The sequence below is a fragment of the Drosophila guanche genome, unplaced genomic scaffold (assembly GCF_900245975.1).
Source record: "Drosophila guanche unplaced genomic scaffold, DGUA_6, whole genome shotgun sequence".
NCBI classification, from domain to species: Eukaryota; Metazoa; Arthropoda; class Insecta; order Diptera; family Drosophilidae; genus Drosophila; species Drosophila guanche.
This window is the reverse complement of record NW_022995751.1, coordinates 2,351,272-2,366,424: the sequence shown is the minus strand read 5'-3', so window position 1 is coordinate 2,366,424 and position 15,153 is coordinate 2,351,272. Positions and strand designations below refer to the sequence as shown.

The window sequence follows — 15,153 nt, the reverse complement described above, 5'->3', positions numbered from 1 at the left end:
GACGGTCTGACGGTATTTTTCTCGATAACACCGCGGTCACACTGTGTGTGTGTGTTCGATTAATTTTTTGCTCTCGTTCGGGTGTGTGTGTGTGCGTTCCCGAGAAATCTTTGAAGTAATATTTTTCACAGTCATCTTTAAAAAAAACCGTATAATAAATATATATAGTGCAGTAACTAACAAGAAAATAAGTGCCGTTGCAATTCGTAAGTACAAAATGTGAAAAGTTGTCGCAATTTCAGCGTTTATGTGGTGGTTGGTGGCTATGAAAAATTCTTTGTGTGTGTATCTGTTGGCAATTTTTCTGTTCGTTTTCTGTTTTTCCTTTGTTAGCCAGCTTGTCTGGGGACGCTGAAAATAGCTAATATTGATTTTGTTCTTTGTGCATATAAGCAATTGACGTTTTAACATACTTTTCCAGCGTTTTCGATCATTACTGCATGTGAAAAAGGGTAATGCTGGTGTGGATAGGGGTGGATTAAGTACAGTTTACAAGAGCCTTCAGTTCTATTAAAAAGTAATCAACAATTTCTGTTTAAAGTATATTTAAACAAAGGCAGCAGCCGTTTTCTGCATTTTTCGTTGAATTGTTCTGTCTCTTTCTGGCCCGCATGGTGGCCCCGGCCGGCTTTCTGACTCAATCAATTGCACGTACACACACACGTACGCCACACATATAGACATCGTCAGCTCTCTGGACAGCGCCATCTTGCTTTTCACTCTCCCCGCTGTAGACGGACAAACTAAATTTGAGGCTCGTTATATTTGCCATTAAGTGCAGGGTGCTACCTGTAAACCGGTTTTAATGTAATTCTCACGTTAGCTCTAAAAGTGTTGCCCTTTCCCTCCTTGGAGGGGCGGCCGAAGTGTCTGCATTGATGTACTCTTTTGTGTGTGTGTGTGTGTGTATACGCACGCTTGGCTTGGCTGTAATTACCATTAGGGCTGCCACACTAACGAAAAGTAGAAAAAAATACTAACAAAACGAAAAAATTAATTTTCCCCGCTAGCATTGAAAATTGCTTTGTTTTTATGTTTGTTACGCTTTATTTTCAGCCTGTTTTATGTAATTTGCCCGCTTTAAACCCCAACACACACATCCCACCAAATCCCCATCACTTAACCCAATACTAGCTCATCACAATTATGGTCAGGTATGCTTCATCCCCCATCCGAGCAAATCCCTCTGCTTGCTTTTTCTGTGCAGTTCCAGGATCCAAGTAATCTCCAACTAATCCTCTCTTGAACTCTTGCAGCGTTAAAGTCAACGGAAATCCCCAGCAACAGCAGCCCCAGCACCATCGGTCCTTAAACTTTAACGGCGTCAGCAATCTCAAGGCCAACATCAATATGGCTTTCCGTGGAAATCAGAACCGCAACCGCAACTTTGGTGGCGGCGGCGGCGGTGGTGGTGGCAACAACTACGGCGGACCCATGGGCGCCAACCGAATGGGCGGCATGAATATGTCACCCTGGGAGTCGCAGAACCCTGGCGGCGGACAGTTTGGCAACAATATGCGTCAGGGCGGCGGACAGATGAACGCCCAGGCCATCAATTTGGCCAACAATCTGCTGAACAACCTGTTCAGGAACCAGAATCCACCCTCGCTGCTAGACCTGCCGCGCGGCGGCGGTGGCATGGGAAATCGTAACCAACGTGGTGGACCGGTATGTACAATCACTCCATTCGATCCCTTTCTTGGATCATAAAATTTAAGAAAATATTTGAATTGTATGTATATCTTAATTATTATTATTATTATTATTATTATTATTTTTGTGGATATTCGTGTGCCAAACGAATATAAGATTATGTAGTGGAGCTGAGGTGACAAGGGACCGAAGGCCCGGAATTACATCTTCCTATGTAATATCAGATATAGAACACTTTGTAGAATGGTCCTTCTGAAAGGACAAATCTTTTTACAATTTTGTATAATCTAGGAATCTTCAGATTCAAGATCTTAACACCATCTTAAAAGATATGTCTGAATATGTTTCTTATTTCTTATGAAAACTTATTAATCGTTCCCAATTTCCCCTACTCCACTGCAGAATAAACCACAATTATATTTTATTTATTTGTTTTAACATCGATTAGTTTGATAAATTGCTAAACGTAGTTATTGCTTTCCTTTTTAAAAGATAAAACCGAACCACAAAAACCAAATATTAAATTGTAGTTTGTAGTGTACTAAAACCAACCAAAAACAAAGGGAAACCTAACCAATATTAGCCACACTTTTTTGTTTGTTAATGAACCTAAGAATCGTTAGAAAAATAAACATGAATTTGTGCAGTTTATGGTAGGGATAGATTGATAATGAAGGAGGATAATTTTAGCAGAAGGCTTTCAATATAAAAAAGCATTTATTCCATTTAAAATGCAACTTTTGTTTTTAGTTTTCGTTAGAGAAAACTGCACAAATCGAAGTAAGAAAGAATTATATATACACACAACTCGTATATAACGAAACGATAAAATGTACCTATAAAACCATGTACCGCCAACACTTGCTCCCATTCAACGAAGAAAAGAGTATGACGATGAATCCAGATGGAACGATAAGTAATTGATCTCTTACTAGATGTACTTAAGCATTTAATTACCTTTTTACCATAACTATAAATTGAATTTATCCAAACATTCAACCAACAAAAACCAGATCCAATGCCAGTTCCTCTGGCTGCTGGACTCTACAATTAATTTCACAGCGATTTTCTAATTTAACAATTCTATGTTTTTTATTCTCTCTTCCAAAACAAAAACCAAAAATATGCCAAACACAATTCGATGCTTTTCCAAACAAATATCGAATATCGAACCCGCATCGTGCATTTCGAATGCATTCTTCATATTGTTGTCGCTGCTCTCCGGCATATTATATACACATATAATTATAATTATTGCTGTTGCTGTTGCTGCTGCTGCGGCTGCTGTTGCATTTGTCGTTGCTGTTGTTGTTGTTGCGTGTTGTTGATGCTGCATCTTCTTCTCAATCAACCAACATTCAACAAAAAATCAAACCGAATAAAATATATCAATACAAACATTCGATTTCCTAACTCTTGGGCGCAACCCTGAAAATAATCGAAATGCAACACATGCACATGCACATGCACGCATGCGCGTACGCACACAATACTATGCCACACAAAATATGTGAATCCATCCACCCAACGATGCTGTCGATGATGCTTCCAATGCGACTGATTGATTGCTCGCTCGCTCGATTGATTGATTTACTGGTTGTGTGAAATGAAAACCCTCTTCTAATCTGCTCTGCTCTGAAAACCGAAACAAACCGATCCGATCTGGTACTGGTACACTGCTTGATGGTGCAACGGGAAATACGAAAAACAAATTGCAACAACTGAATGCATATCGAAATACAATAATTATAATATTTAATATCACAAAAAATCCATAAATGTCTAATGCAAATTCGTCGCCAATTCTTCTTCAACGTTCCTGCCTCTGACCGAAACATGAAAATATGTTCCGAACCAAAAAATATCACAAATCCGATTTCCATTTTTATTCAAACAACCAAAAAATGCCACACGCCACACTTGGCCGCCCGCCACACGCCAACGACTTCAACTGCACAAATATATATATCATTTATATATATGGCGCGTATCATATCCCCGTCGACTGATTGACCACTCTTGCCCCGCCGATCTGACCATGCCACCAACATAAATAATAACTATAATGTGCTATATGTGCAAACTTATATACCAATCTATGATATAAACAATATATATCTATGTATTTACTCGTAATACATCTGTGTAACAATTTTCCCACCCAAAAATCTAAATTTGATTCTGTAAAATCACTCGTACAAAAAACATTGTAAATGGCCCCAAAAATGCCATATTTGTTGTCTCATATATCTCTCGATACGATTACGATACTCGAATAACGATGTTGAAATTAACTTTTGTGTCGCTCTCTTTTGTTTAAAATCGAAAACAAAAACCAACTGAAATATTCTCATGTGCCATGTGCAATTTGTTGAATGAAATGTTGTATTGTAAAATGTTAAATCAAATGATACACACTATATACTATATATATAAAGATGGTCAGTCGCGGCGGCGGTGCTGGCAATCGTCTCAATAATCGTCGTGGACAGGGAGGCTTCCAGAATCGTGGCGCCACTGGTGGTGGCAGTAGTGGTCCCAAGCCCCCGCAAAAGCAGGGCGGCGGCGGTATTCGCAAGCAAAATGCTTTTGATCGTGCCAAGAAACTTTTGGCCAAAAATGCCAATCAAAATAAAAAGAAGGAACCTACTCCTGGCGAAAAGAAAATCGAGAGGTAAGACTAACTACAAACAAACTTTTCCAAACAAGAAACCAAAAAACAAAAATCTACCAACAGAATCAATTTATTTTACTCACCAAAATCAAAGGAATTCATTTTTGATTCCTTCACCAAACGAAAAACCTAAATATGAGTGTTATTTAACTAGATAAGTACTTAGGAATTCGAGTTTCCAATCTTCAAAAATTGCGATCCCTCATATATGTACATCTCTATAGTATATATCTCTCTATATATAGATTTAGAAATTGTTGTTCAGAAGGGAGCCCTCCTTGTTATCCCTTTTGTTGATTGATGCTCTCTCTCTCTGTATCTCTCTTTATATTAGTGCAAGCCATTCAATGTGTCTGTATGTGTGTGCTTTGTACGAGGGTGAACTACCCCATTGGGAGGGTATATTACACATACCCAACATACACATTTCTATACATATATTTAATGTATTTTTTGAGTAGTATTATTTTTATAAAAGATAAAACTTAAGGTTGGGCTAAATCACTGTATCTTCATGTACAGTTTGAAACTCATTGTTGGGAATCGCTACGAAGTCAAAGTAATGGATTAATAATATAAGAACCGGAATACGGAATTCTCTAAGATTACCCAGTCAAGATTAAGCAATTCAAAATATGCAGATTCCTTATTACTGAAGCTCGTGTATTTATATTCCTCCATCATTCTTATACTTACATACATAACATGCTTAAGGGGAACAATCTTCAGACGTCAATTAATTTCTATCTAAATCTTAATTTACGAACATCTCCAACCAGTAAATTACATTACCTTTTTGACTTCGTAGTGTCTCTCTTTATATGTAGAAAATCATAATTTTTATGTCTGAGCTAAAATAACTTAAGTAATTAATTAATTGTACTATACGTGAAAAGAGAAATATGTCATGAAAGTTGAAAAACTCAAAAGTAATTGAAACAAAATACATGTCGTGTGCATGAAGATGCACATTAATGCTCGAATAGGGTCTCGCCTATACCATTACATTTGTGGCACATTTCTCTTTTGATTTTCCATCAAAATTGTCATCCATAACGACCTCATCATCGAATCAAAGCACCACAAATTGATGTTGATCTATGTATTCAATGAGAATCTATATACATAAATGTGTAAATCATCTGTTGTTGCCGCCTGTGCTGTGCTCCTACGTATCATAAGTATTTTTTGCAGCGCGAAGTGCTCTCTTCTGACTCTCCCATCTCCTTTAATCTTGTATTGTCTTCCCTAGAGCCAGACCAGACCCCCATTGATTTTCGAGAGCTCATACTAATGAAGTTTATTTTTCTTTATTTCTCCAATGATCCTTCTCCATATGTGTAGCCCGTCCAAGGATTCGCCGTATGCCACCGTGCCGAATGATATGTTCTACTGTCATCTGTGCAAGAAGCACATGTGGGACGCCAACTCGTTCGAGAATCACATTAAGGGACGCACCCATCTGATGATGCGCGAGGGCATTGAGGAGAGCTACCGCCTGAAGGCAAACATGATCCGGCAGGAGGCCAAGATCGCCGAGCAGCTTAAGTCGATTGAGTTCGATCGCCTGAAGCGCATGGGCAAGAGCAAGCAGCGCCAGCTGGACTACTGCACCATGTGCGACTTGAACTTCCACGGCCATATCTCGACCCATCGCAAGTCGGAGGGACATCTTCAGCTGAAGAAGTTCCTGCACCCCAAGTGCATTGAGTGCAACAAGGAGTTCGCCACACGCATCGACTTTGACACCCATCTGCTGTCCGCAGAGCATCTGAAGAAGGCCGCCGAGAGCAACACCAAGGTGGGTGAGCGCAAGCGCCAGACCTTGCCCATCAGCACCGAGGAGGAGGAGACGCGCGATCTGCGTTTGCCCCAGAAGCGCAAGAAGAAGCCCGTGAAGAAGGAGGGTGAGGCTGAGGTCAAGAAGGAGGCTGGTGCCGAGGGAGAGGCAGCCGAGGGCGAAGAGGCCGAAGGTGAGGAGCCCAAGGAGGGCGAGGAAGCCGCTGACGAGACCAAGGAGGGCGAGGAGCTCAACGAGGGTGAGGAGGAGGAAGAGGTTGCTCTTCCCGTCGACCCCGAGGACTGCATTGTCGACTTCCTCGACGGCGACGAGATCCCCAGCGAGGTGGACCTCCGTCTGCCCAAGTACAACTGGCAGCGTGCCGTCGGCGCCGGCCTGATCTCGAAACTGGAGTGCTTCGAGTGCTCCGTCTGCAGCAAGTTCTTCGACACTGAGGTGACCGCCGAGATCCACTCCCGCACAGCCACCCATCACCGCAACTTCCTCAAGTTCATCAACGAGAAGTCCAGCGACACCAAGATTGCCCAGAAGCGCGCTGCCGCCGCACTGGAGGAGAACGAGCGCAAGAAGCGCAAGATCGAGGAGGCTGAGACCCCTGCCGCCGAGGGCACCGCTGTCGAGGGAGAGACCACCGAGGGTGGTGAGGGTGAGCTGTACGATCCATCGGAGGCCACTGGCGATGATGAGGACTTCGAGATGGCCGAGGCAAATCCCGAGGGCGCCGAGGGAGAGGGTGAGGGTGAAGGTGAAGGTGAAGGTGATGAAGAAGGTGCCGAGGGCGAGGATGGTCAAGGCGAGGACAATGGCGAGGAGGAGATGGAGGCCCAAGATGAAGAGGAGGCCAATGCCGAGCAAGAAGCCGAGCCAGTGCCCGCAGCTGCTACCCCAGCTGCAGCTCCTGTCACGGCCACGGCTACGCCAGCCGCCAAGGCAGAGCCCGCCAAGACACCGGCCAAGGCTGCTGCTCCGGCTGCCGCGGCGGCTGTGACTGCTGCTGCTACGCCTGCTTCATCTGCACCAGCAGCAGGCGCCCCAGACGCATCCCCATCGCCGGCTAAGAAGGCCACGCCCGCCCGTGCTGCCGCAGGTCCAAAGGCAACGCCGCAGCGTCAGCGAGCTCGTGGCCGCTACAACCGCTACTAGGCGGAAGAGGATACATTCGAATTCGAAACGAGGATGAATTCGGATCGGATCGATGAGAGTTAAACATAATTTAACATAATCTTTATCTATATACAATTAACCGGAAGAAGGCAGAGCAGACACTCCATCGCATGGACCGATCAACCACCCCATTATCGCTCCCCTTCCACAGACACACACACATTACACACAACTCTCCCTTTTGACATTTTCATGGCATTTTGCACAAACAAGAAATGAGAGAATGAAAAGAAAAGCAAAGAAGAATGAATGAATGAGGAAAAACGAATGAGATACAACTTTTCCAATCATCTCAAGAGAGATGAAACAATCGAAGACATTGTAATTGAAGACGAACTTCTTGTCGGGGGAGAAGACAGACAGACAGACAACTTGATTGATTGATTGATTGAATGACTTTTGCATTAACTGAAGCTCATGTCGCCCGACCGCGCGTCCCCGTCCCCGATACTCTACAATGCATCAAACACACAATCCAAGAAACCATTCAAAATATGTAATCATATAAATTTTAAAATAAACAAAAAGAAAACAAACGTAATTGTAAAGTAAAAACACTTGATTTGTATACTGCTTGGAATTATTGAATGATTTGTTGTAAAATGTAAAGGATTCAGAACTCTTGTTCCATCAATTGTTTCTAACTTGTATACAGAAAGGCTTAGGGTATACATTTGTAAGAGAATTTGATGTTGGACTGCACCCAAATGATCCATTTAGCTATTCTGTTCGCTGTATTCCATTCGAAAGATATATACAATAGACACTTTATTATACAAATGCAATAATTACACATATTTATGTACATATTGTTGATCAAATCGCTTTTCGATTCTTAGATTATGTGATGAAAGTGAGAAGCCTTGATATGGTAATACTCGTTCAAAGTAAGGTATATTATTTACAGCTTACACGACTAGAAAAGGGATCCTTAGAGAGTGGTGTACACACAAACAGAACCTACGTTTAAAGTTAAAGTTAAGTACTTCGGTGCAGGGAAAGTGCTGGTTGTGGAATCTCAATTAAAGTTACAGTCGAGAGTATTAGCTTCGGTCATTGTGGTGCGCATCCGACTCTGATCGCTCTGGGAGCGACGCAGTCCGCCCTGTCGCCAGCCGCTGCGCCAGCGCTTGATGCAACTCAGCAGGGACCAGTTGATGGACTTGGAGCGACTTAGCACATAGATGTACGGATCTGAAGTGAAGTGCAGCGCTGTGAGGACATCCGCAATAAGAAAGAACACGTTTTTCTTGTCAACTCGATCCGGTGCAATGGCCAAGGGTATGGCAATCTGTGGAGAAGAAATGGATTGAGTTTGAATTACTGAAAACTTAACGGGGCTGAGAACCACGCACCATCTGTGGCATCCAGCAGATGACGAATGAGATGCTGAGAAACGCCATAAGCTTGGCAAACTTGATCTCCACTGGCGAGGATTCTGTGCCTGCCATCGTTACGCTGACGCTGTGCTGGAACTGCCGAGATGACTGCCTGTGTGGAGCACTGTGATGGCTGCCGCCGCTGCCAGTGCTGTACTGTGTCTGGTAGAGTGTGGTACCGCTGCTGCTCTCCGGATCGATGCTCTGCACACTGGCCTTGTCGCGACCCACCAAGTCGTAGTGCATGTGCCGCTTGGCCGTTCGACTCTTACCAATCACGCAGAGCAGGGTGTGCGCCACGAACAGGTTGCAGGTCACGATCACGATGCACAGAAGGGTGCCTAAACGAGGGGATTCTATTAGCAAGGCTTTAGCCAGACAGTATTAAGATGTTGCATTACCAAAGACCATAAATACCACGGCGTAGGCCTTGTTCCAGAAGCCTTCGGCATCACGGTAGCGTATGCACTTCATTCTGTCCGGATTCGACTCGTCCATGTAGGCACCAAAGCCCACAAAGGGCAGGAAGGTGATGATCAAGGCCGCAATCACAATGCTATTGATGCTCTTCCGGATCAACTCATAGGTGATGTGCTATGGTAGGGAAGAGACTTGTTTTTAAATGGATCTAGTAGCACAGAAAGTTAATTTATCCAACCTTGTGGTAGATAAAGGGTCGGGCCAGCGCCATCCAACGTTCAGCGGCCATTACGGCTGCAATGCATCCAGAGCTGAGGCCAAAAAAGCGCCATACTACATGCCCCACACAGTCCAGCCGCATGTCCGAGTGATCTCCCTCCTTGTACATGTTATATTTGAGCAACGAAGTGGTCAGCATACCCAACAGCGCCACCAGATTGTTGGTGGCCAGGCAGCTGTAATAGACAGATTTTTCGTGTTAGATTGAAGATAGTCAAAGACCTGTTTTATATCCAATTAATTACCACTTTGATAAGACGGAAACCTTTCAAGCTAGTCCACATATGGGAGCTGTACAACCACAACCATTTTGGTTGCAACAGACGTGACGAGAGTCTAAAACCACGCTCAATGGGTCCCCCAGCAGAGTGAAATGTATAATCATACAATTTACTTTGCATTAAATAACAATAAATTACGAATAATAACCATTATAGAGGGTATTTGAAGTAGCAAAAAGTGCCAGCGAGAGGGATACATAAAAGAACGTCGTGTGTTAAGATGGCTTTTGAGATATTATTGCTGCTCTCTTGACCAATAAAAGTATATTATATTTGAACGAAATGACAGGAAGGAAGCACTTTAAAACCATAAATATATATTACTAAATGGCGATTAGATAGTTCCTGAGTATAGTGTGCCCTTGAAGGAAACTTACCTTTCATAACTTAGCACGTCATCACAATCATAACAAAGTTTTCATTCATATTCCCAAGTCAACATTCTCACAGCTAGTTGAATTTTTATCTTATCGCGGACCTGGAAAAGTCCCAGCTTACACTTTATTTTACTATCGTAAAAGCTATCATTTGTGGACAATTTTCTTTGTTTATTTTGAGTTGGACATGGAAAAATCATCTGTCTGTCACAGAGCTAATAATAAATAGTGCATTCCCATTAATAGAATAAATATTGTAGGGGAGGGTTTACAATGCAAAGGCACGGCTAATTGTTAGGCATAGGCATGCCTCCTCTTCCATGCGAGTGTAGAGTCTTATATACTTACAGTATGTACAGGTACATATACTTTATGTACCCATTAAACTATTAAAAATAGAGATTTATGGTGTGTGTGCTGTAAAAGTTTCAGTGGAATCGGCTGAACGGAACTGTTCATTAGAGGGCGTGAATTGACTTTGACTATGCTAAAATGTTCCAAATTTTCAATTTCCAAATGAGAAATGCGAAATGATTTTGGCGAAACTGCAATGGGCACAATCATTGTTTACTTGAGTGTGTGATGTAATGTGAGGAGACTTACTCCAAGGGAGGGGGGAAACCATACCCTACTGCTGATGTCATTGGGATTGGTTCTGATTTGCCGACGCAGCTCAAGTGTCAATCACTGGGCGCGTTCCATCAATCAAATTATAGATCAAAGGGCTTAAGCGAAAGGAGCCTTCAAGTGCAGAGGTTTCCTCTGGAGTGGAATTTGTTTTATTGCTGTCAAAAGCAATTTACGCATATTACGCATACGCACTGCTGTCTCAGCGAAAACTCAAACTGAAAGAGGAAACGAAAGAGTGGCGTGTTCAGTGAATCTGGCCGGGTGGTCGTCTTATGCTCATAAATGAGCAATAAATTGGGATAAATTTCAAGGAATTTTTTTGTGAAATTGAACGGAATTTGAAACTGCAAAACCAAGTCGCGAGTTACCATTTATGTGGTCATATTCCATATCCTAGCTAATCTTTAGGATCATGCTCCTTAAATGCTTTTCAAATACATATGTCGAAACAGACTCCAACGTAGAAAATCCACGGAATCACGTGGCTAGCAAATGGACGAATTCCATCCCGTCAGTGATAAGATACGCAATTGATCCGAGCAGAGTAAACATATTCTAATAGAAAAATCCAGCAAAACAATTCCGAATATGTAAATCGGAGCCCGCATAGGCAATAGTCGTACTAGTCGGAGCCCCAAGAGTCAGAGCACGGGTTGAATAAACTCACTCCACAGCCATGAACTGGCCGCAAACAGTGGCAAACATAAGGCTAATAGATTTACTGCATACACTGAGAGAAACAGCAACAAATAAGAGACAGAACTATACAAAAGAAAGGCAATCGAAGGACACAAACAGGGGAATGTGAACAATTTCTGATTAATATTCAGTTAGCCACAAAAATATTTGGAATACACTTATGAAATCAGAAAACATTCCACTAATTTCGATTTTTTAGCACTTACCGCAACATGAGCGTATATTTGCTGTTCTTGTTGTGCTTTTTGCGCGCCAAAATAACCAGAGCCAGCGAATTTCCAAACACTCCCAGACCCATGACAATGAGGCTGAAGATCAAACGGTTCCGATTCGCATAGAGAGCCCTTGCCGGCGGCGCTGCAGCGGTGGTGCTTTGACTGTCGATCAGCAGCAGGTCCAGCAGCGGAGTGGTGTTTGATGTCTGCCCAGCCATGGTGATTATCTCTATGTTTGTTTTTGTCTTCTGTGGCTGTTCGTTTGATAATTGCACTTGATTGCAATTCAGGTGAAAATGTGTCTTGCCACAGAGTTGAGCCGCAAATTAAATATTTTCACAAATGAGCCTGCCACAACACACACACACACACTCGCACACACAGCTGGAAGCTGGAAACTCGTTTCGATAGCCAAAATTAAACTGTTTAGCTAAAACACTGCTTCATTAGAGATTGGCATAGAGAGTCTGTATATCGGTCTGTCTGGCCTGTCACCGCCCGACACTTGGCCAAAATGCGTTTGATTAGCCGTCCGATGTGTCCACTGCCCGCCTCGATCCTAATTCCAAATATGTGTGCTATTCCGATTCCCACTTCGATTCCGTGGATCCGAGTGCGTCTGCAGTCAGCCAGGCCTCGAATTAGAATGACTGTCCCGCAAAGCACTCGGCTCTGCCACTGCCACTGCCACTGCCAACTGACACTACTGCCGGCTGCTGCTGCTGCTGCTGTTGGTTGGCTCTGCCAAAAGCTGTATAGCTGCTGGATAGATGGGTGGGTGGGTGCTGGATAAGGTTCCTTCATCGTATGCTGCTGCTTCGTCCACTCAACAGTTGGCAAACACTCGGCTCTGGATCGGATCGCATCGGCTGTGCCCGTGCGGCGCTCGTGCTTGGCGTTGCTCGGGCTGGCGCTCTGGGTGGCCCACCCCTCGGACACCCCACTGTCAGCGGGAGCCACCCCATCGAAAATGCACAGCTCGTGCCAACGTCTATGGACGTGTGTGTACGGTCAAAATAGCAAGTCAAATTGTATTGCTTTACGCGTGTACCCTACAGCACTCCCAAGCGTCTTACTGGCACTCTCATCATCGCTTACAAAATCGGAGCATTATCAGACCCACTCCGTGTGAATCACTGCATCGAAATCGGATGACAAGCTTGCTAGTGATGAAATATGGGATTTCCTTCTTAACGTATGATGCCACAGAAAAGAATTTGCTTATAGAAGTAATTATGATTAAGAGAGCCTTTGAGATGTCCCTTTCAAGGAAATGGAAGAGAAAGTTCCAATAGTTAAATGACTCTTAATTCCTATCGATGGTCAATGAGTAGTTCAGTACCCAGCTTTAAAAAAGAAAGGGCATTCAATTTGCGGTCTGCTTGAATGTGTTATTTTCCCTGCCGCAAAAATTAACAATTAAGATTTTTTCGATTTGTAATTTCTCGTGTAATTTTGAGGCGAACTTTATGCATTTCGGTGGCGCAAATAATCCAATAAAAACAGCTAAATCGAAGTAATAATTCAAACTGAGAGAATTAAATTGTGTAATTTTCGATTTAAGATCAAAGTCTGCTCCCGCATACTATTCGCAGTTTTATCGCTAAATTATCCATGCATCGAAGCGAAGCGGAAGCCCCAAATCGTCATATGGCCAATGTCAAGATCCATTTAGGGAGGGGTAAAATGCGGCGCCGTATGCGCAAATGGAAACTTAATGCTGCATCGAGTGGGAGAGGGAAGGGGCAGAGCCTACGACTATATCAAGAGTCGGTTTTCCGGGTCATCTAGAGAGAGATGGAATTAATGAGTCTACGGGGTGTAGGATGCTGACGTCGTCCTGCCGGCAAATTGTTACTCCCCATTCCTCCATCCATCCTGTTGGACGTCATGCTGCTAGGACTATATTTAGTTAATTCCGGCCAAAGGGCAACATAAAAACCGCAATGTTTTCCCTAAATTTTGTATGCCTTGATGTTCTTGTTCTCGTTATCCTTAGCTACGAATTTGTTTGGTGTCTCTATTAATTGTGAGGCTCGAAATTGGATGCCGGGGGCGACAGCAGCCCATATATTTTGTACCCTCCTGCGGCCCACGATTTGGGTGCCTTTGAGACAAATAACAATTGCTTTTTGGTCGTGTCGGCTCAAGGGTTGACTGACCTCAAACCCCCAGGAGACAAAGACTGAGTTCTGTACGTTTTGCCAAAATTAAATGAATAAATAATAACGTACTATTTGTAGGACTGAGGCATAAAGCGGCTGATTAATGGGTCAGAATTCTGTGTGTGGCACACTTGAGGGCGTAGGTATGAGGTCATGGATGATTCCCCTGATTCTGGGTATTCCCCCCGCAAACTTTCTAATACCTTTCGAGTGGGTGCCTGTGTTTGTGTCCGATATATAGCTTTCGAACAGCGACTTAAGTGAGAGTTCTATTGATTCTACGTGTTTAATCAGTCATTAAAGATAAGGTCATGTCATGAGGAGAGCAACAGAAAGATAACTTGTACATCATATACTATATTTCTGTTTGATAGTCATTAACAGAAAATCATAAAATAACCAAAAGATATGGTACACGGATTCATCAACAAATATGAAGTGCTCCTTCGAGCTTAAGTTTGGTGCCTCAATGTGCCAGCCATCCCCCTGTTGATAAAGGCAAATCTTAATGATTCATTAGTTGCGTAGTTGCTACAATTAGAACATGCAATTGATGATATATGTAATACTTCTTGCATTGAGAAGCCATAGCCGAAACGACTTCCAGGGCGGGCTAGCCAGACAGCCAGGCCTTGTGGCTTGATTGGGTTCACATGGTTTCATTGCAGATAACTGCAGGTTGTCCAGATAATGCTTCCCCAATTAATGATTAGAAGTGCAACTGGGGGGATACTTGCCGCGAACCCCAACTGAGTCACAGCTGCAGTTGTGCAATTGCATTTATTTGTTTAACAATTTATTGCCAGACATAGATAAAAATTGAATATGGAAGAGAGAGCAAAGAGCAAAAAAAACAGTCTTACAATGATTATTAATTATAATTTATTGTTCGGGTAGGTCTGGAGTCTAGACTCAAGTGGAAACATAAAAGCAAGAGCTGTCGAAGAAGAGTTCGAAACTCTGAATAAATCAGTTCATTGCATGTTCTGTGTTCGGTGCAGTGATTGTTGGTGAGTAAGCTTTAGCCTATGTCGTGATTGTGGCTAAAGTCTCCCATAGTTCCCGTTCAAAGTTCCAGATTCAATAAGAACTGCATTCTGCCATTACTTTGCATGACAAACAGACAAGAACTCTGTCAATTGTATAAAGAAATCTGTCCCAGAGAAGACTAGAGATTTCTCTCCTCTGCGAGTGTTTTATGGGAGGCAGGCGCATACCAAAAAATTGCCTCTGTGTATCGTCCATAGAATATTAAGTTGGGTTAACAATTAATAGAGCTGCCGCGGCGTCCGGAATTGACAGCCAGACAGACAGAAAAGATTCGATTGAAATTTCCAACACGCAGACGCAAATTGTGCGACGCGTGCAAGACCAAAATCCGAACAAAAATGGCAAAACCTAAAGACAAGCAAAAAC

General features: G+C 43.0%; 2 protein-coding genes across 5 annotated transcripts; one reads left to right on the top strand and one right to left on the bottom strand.

Moving 5' to 3' along the window:
• Positions 1 to 53: 53 nt before the first annotated feature.
• LOC117586999 (zinc finger protein on ecdysone puffs) lies at positions 54 to 7,847 on the top strand. 4 transcript variants are annotated; one of them, XM_034277402.1, is made up of 6 exons: positions 64 to 206; positions 1,057 to 1,154; positions 1,257 to 1,668; positions 4,092 to 4,327; positions 5,672 to 7,028; positions 7,191 to 7,847. In XM_034277402.1, the coding sequence occupies exons 2-6, from the start codon at positions 1,147 to 1,149 to the stop codon at positions 7,269 to 7,271; spliced, it is 2,094 nt and encodes a 697-aa protein (XP_034133293.1). In that variant the 5' UTR covers positions 64 to 206; positions 1,057 to 1,146; the 3' UTR covers positions 7,272 to 7,847. The 4 variants fall into 4 exon arrangements, with proteins under 4 accessions (XP_034133292.1, XP_034133294.1, XP_034133293.1 ...); XM_034277400.1 differs by having other exon boundaries at positions 5,672 to 7,847; XM_034277401.1 differs by lacking the exon at positions 1,057 to 1,154 and having other exon boundaries at positions 54 to 206; positions 5,672 to 7,847.
• Positions 7,848 to 8,045: 198 nt separating this feature from the next.
• Positions 8,046 to 12,237, bottom strand: LOC117587000 (prostaglandin D2 receptor). The gene is made up of 5 exons (XM_034277404.1): positions 11,564 to 12,237; positions 9,330 to 9,546; positions 9,073 to 9,265; positions 8,648 to 9,012; positions 8,046 to 8,583 (listed from the first exon to the last, which is right to left on the bottom strand). Exons 1-5 carry the CDS (start codon positions 11,788 to 11,790, stop codon positions 8,311 to 8,313), a joined length of 1,275 nt encoding a protein of 424 aa, XP_034133295.1. The 5' UTR covers positions 11,791 to 12,237; the 3' UTR covers positions 8,046 to 8,310.
• Positions 12,238 to 15,153: the final 2,916 nt, after the last annotated feature.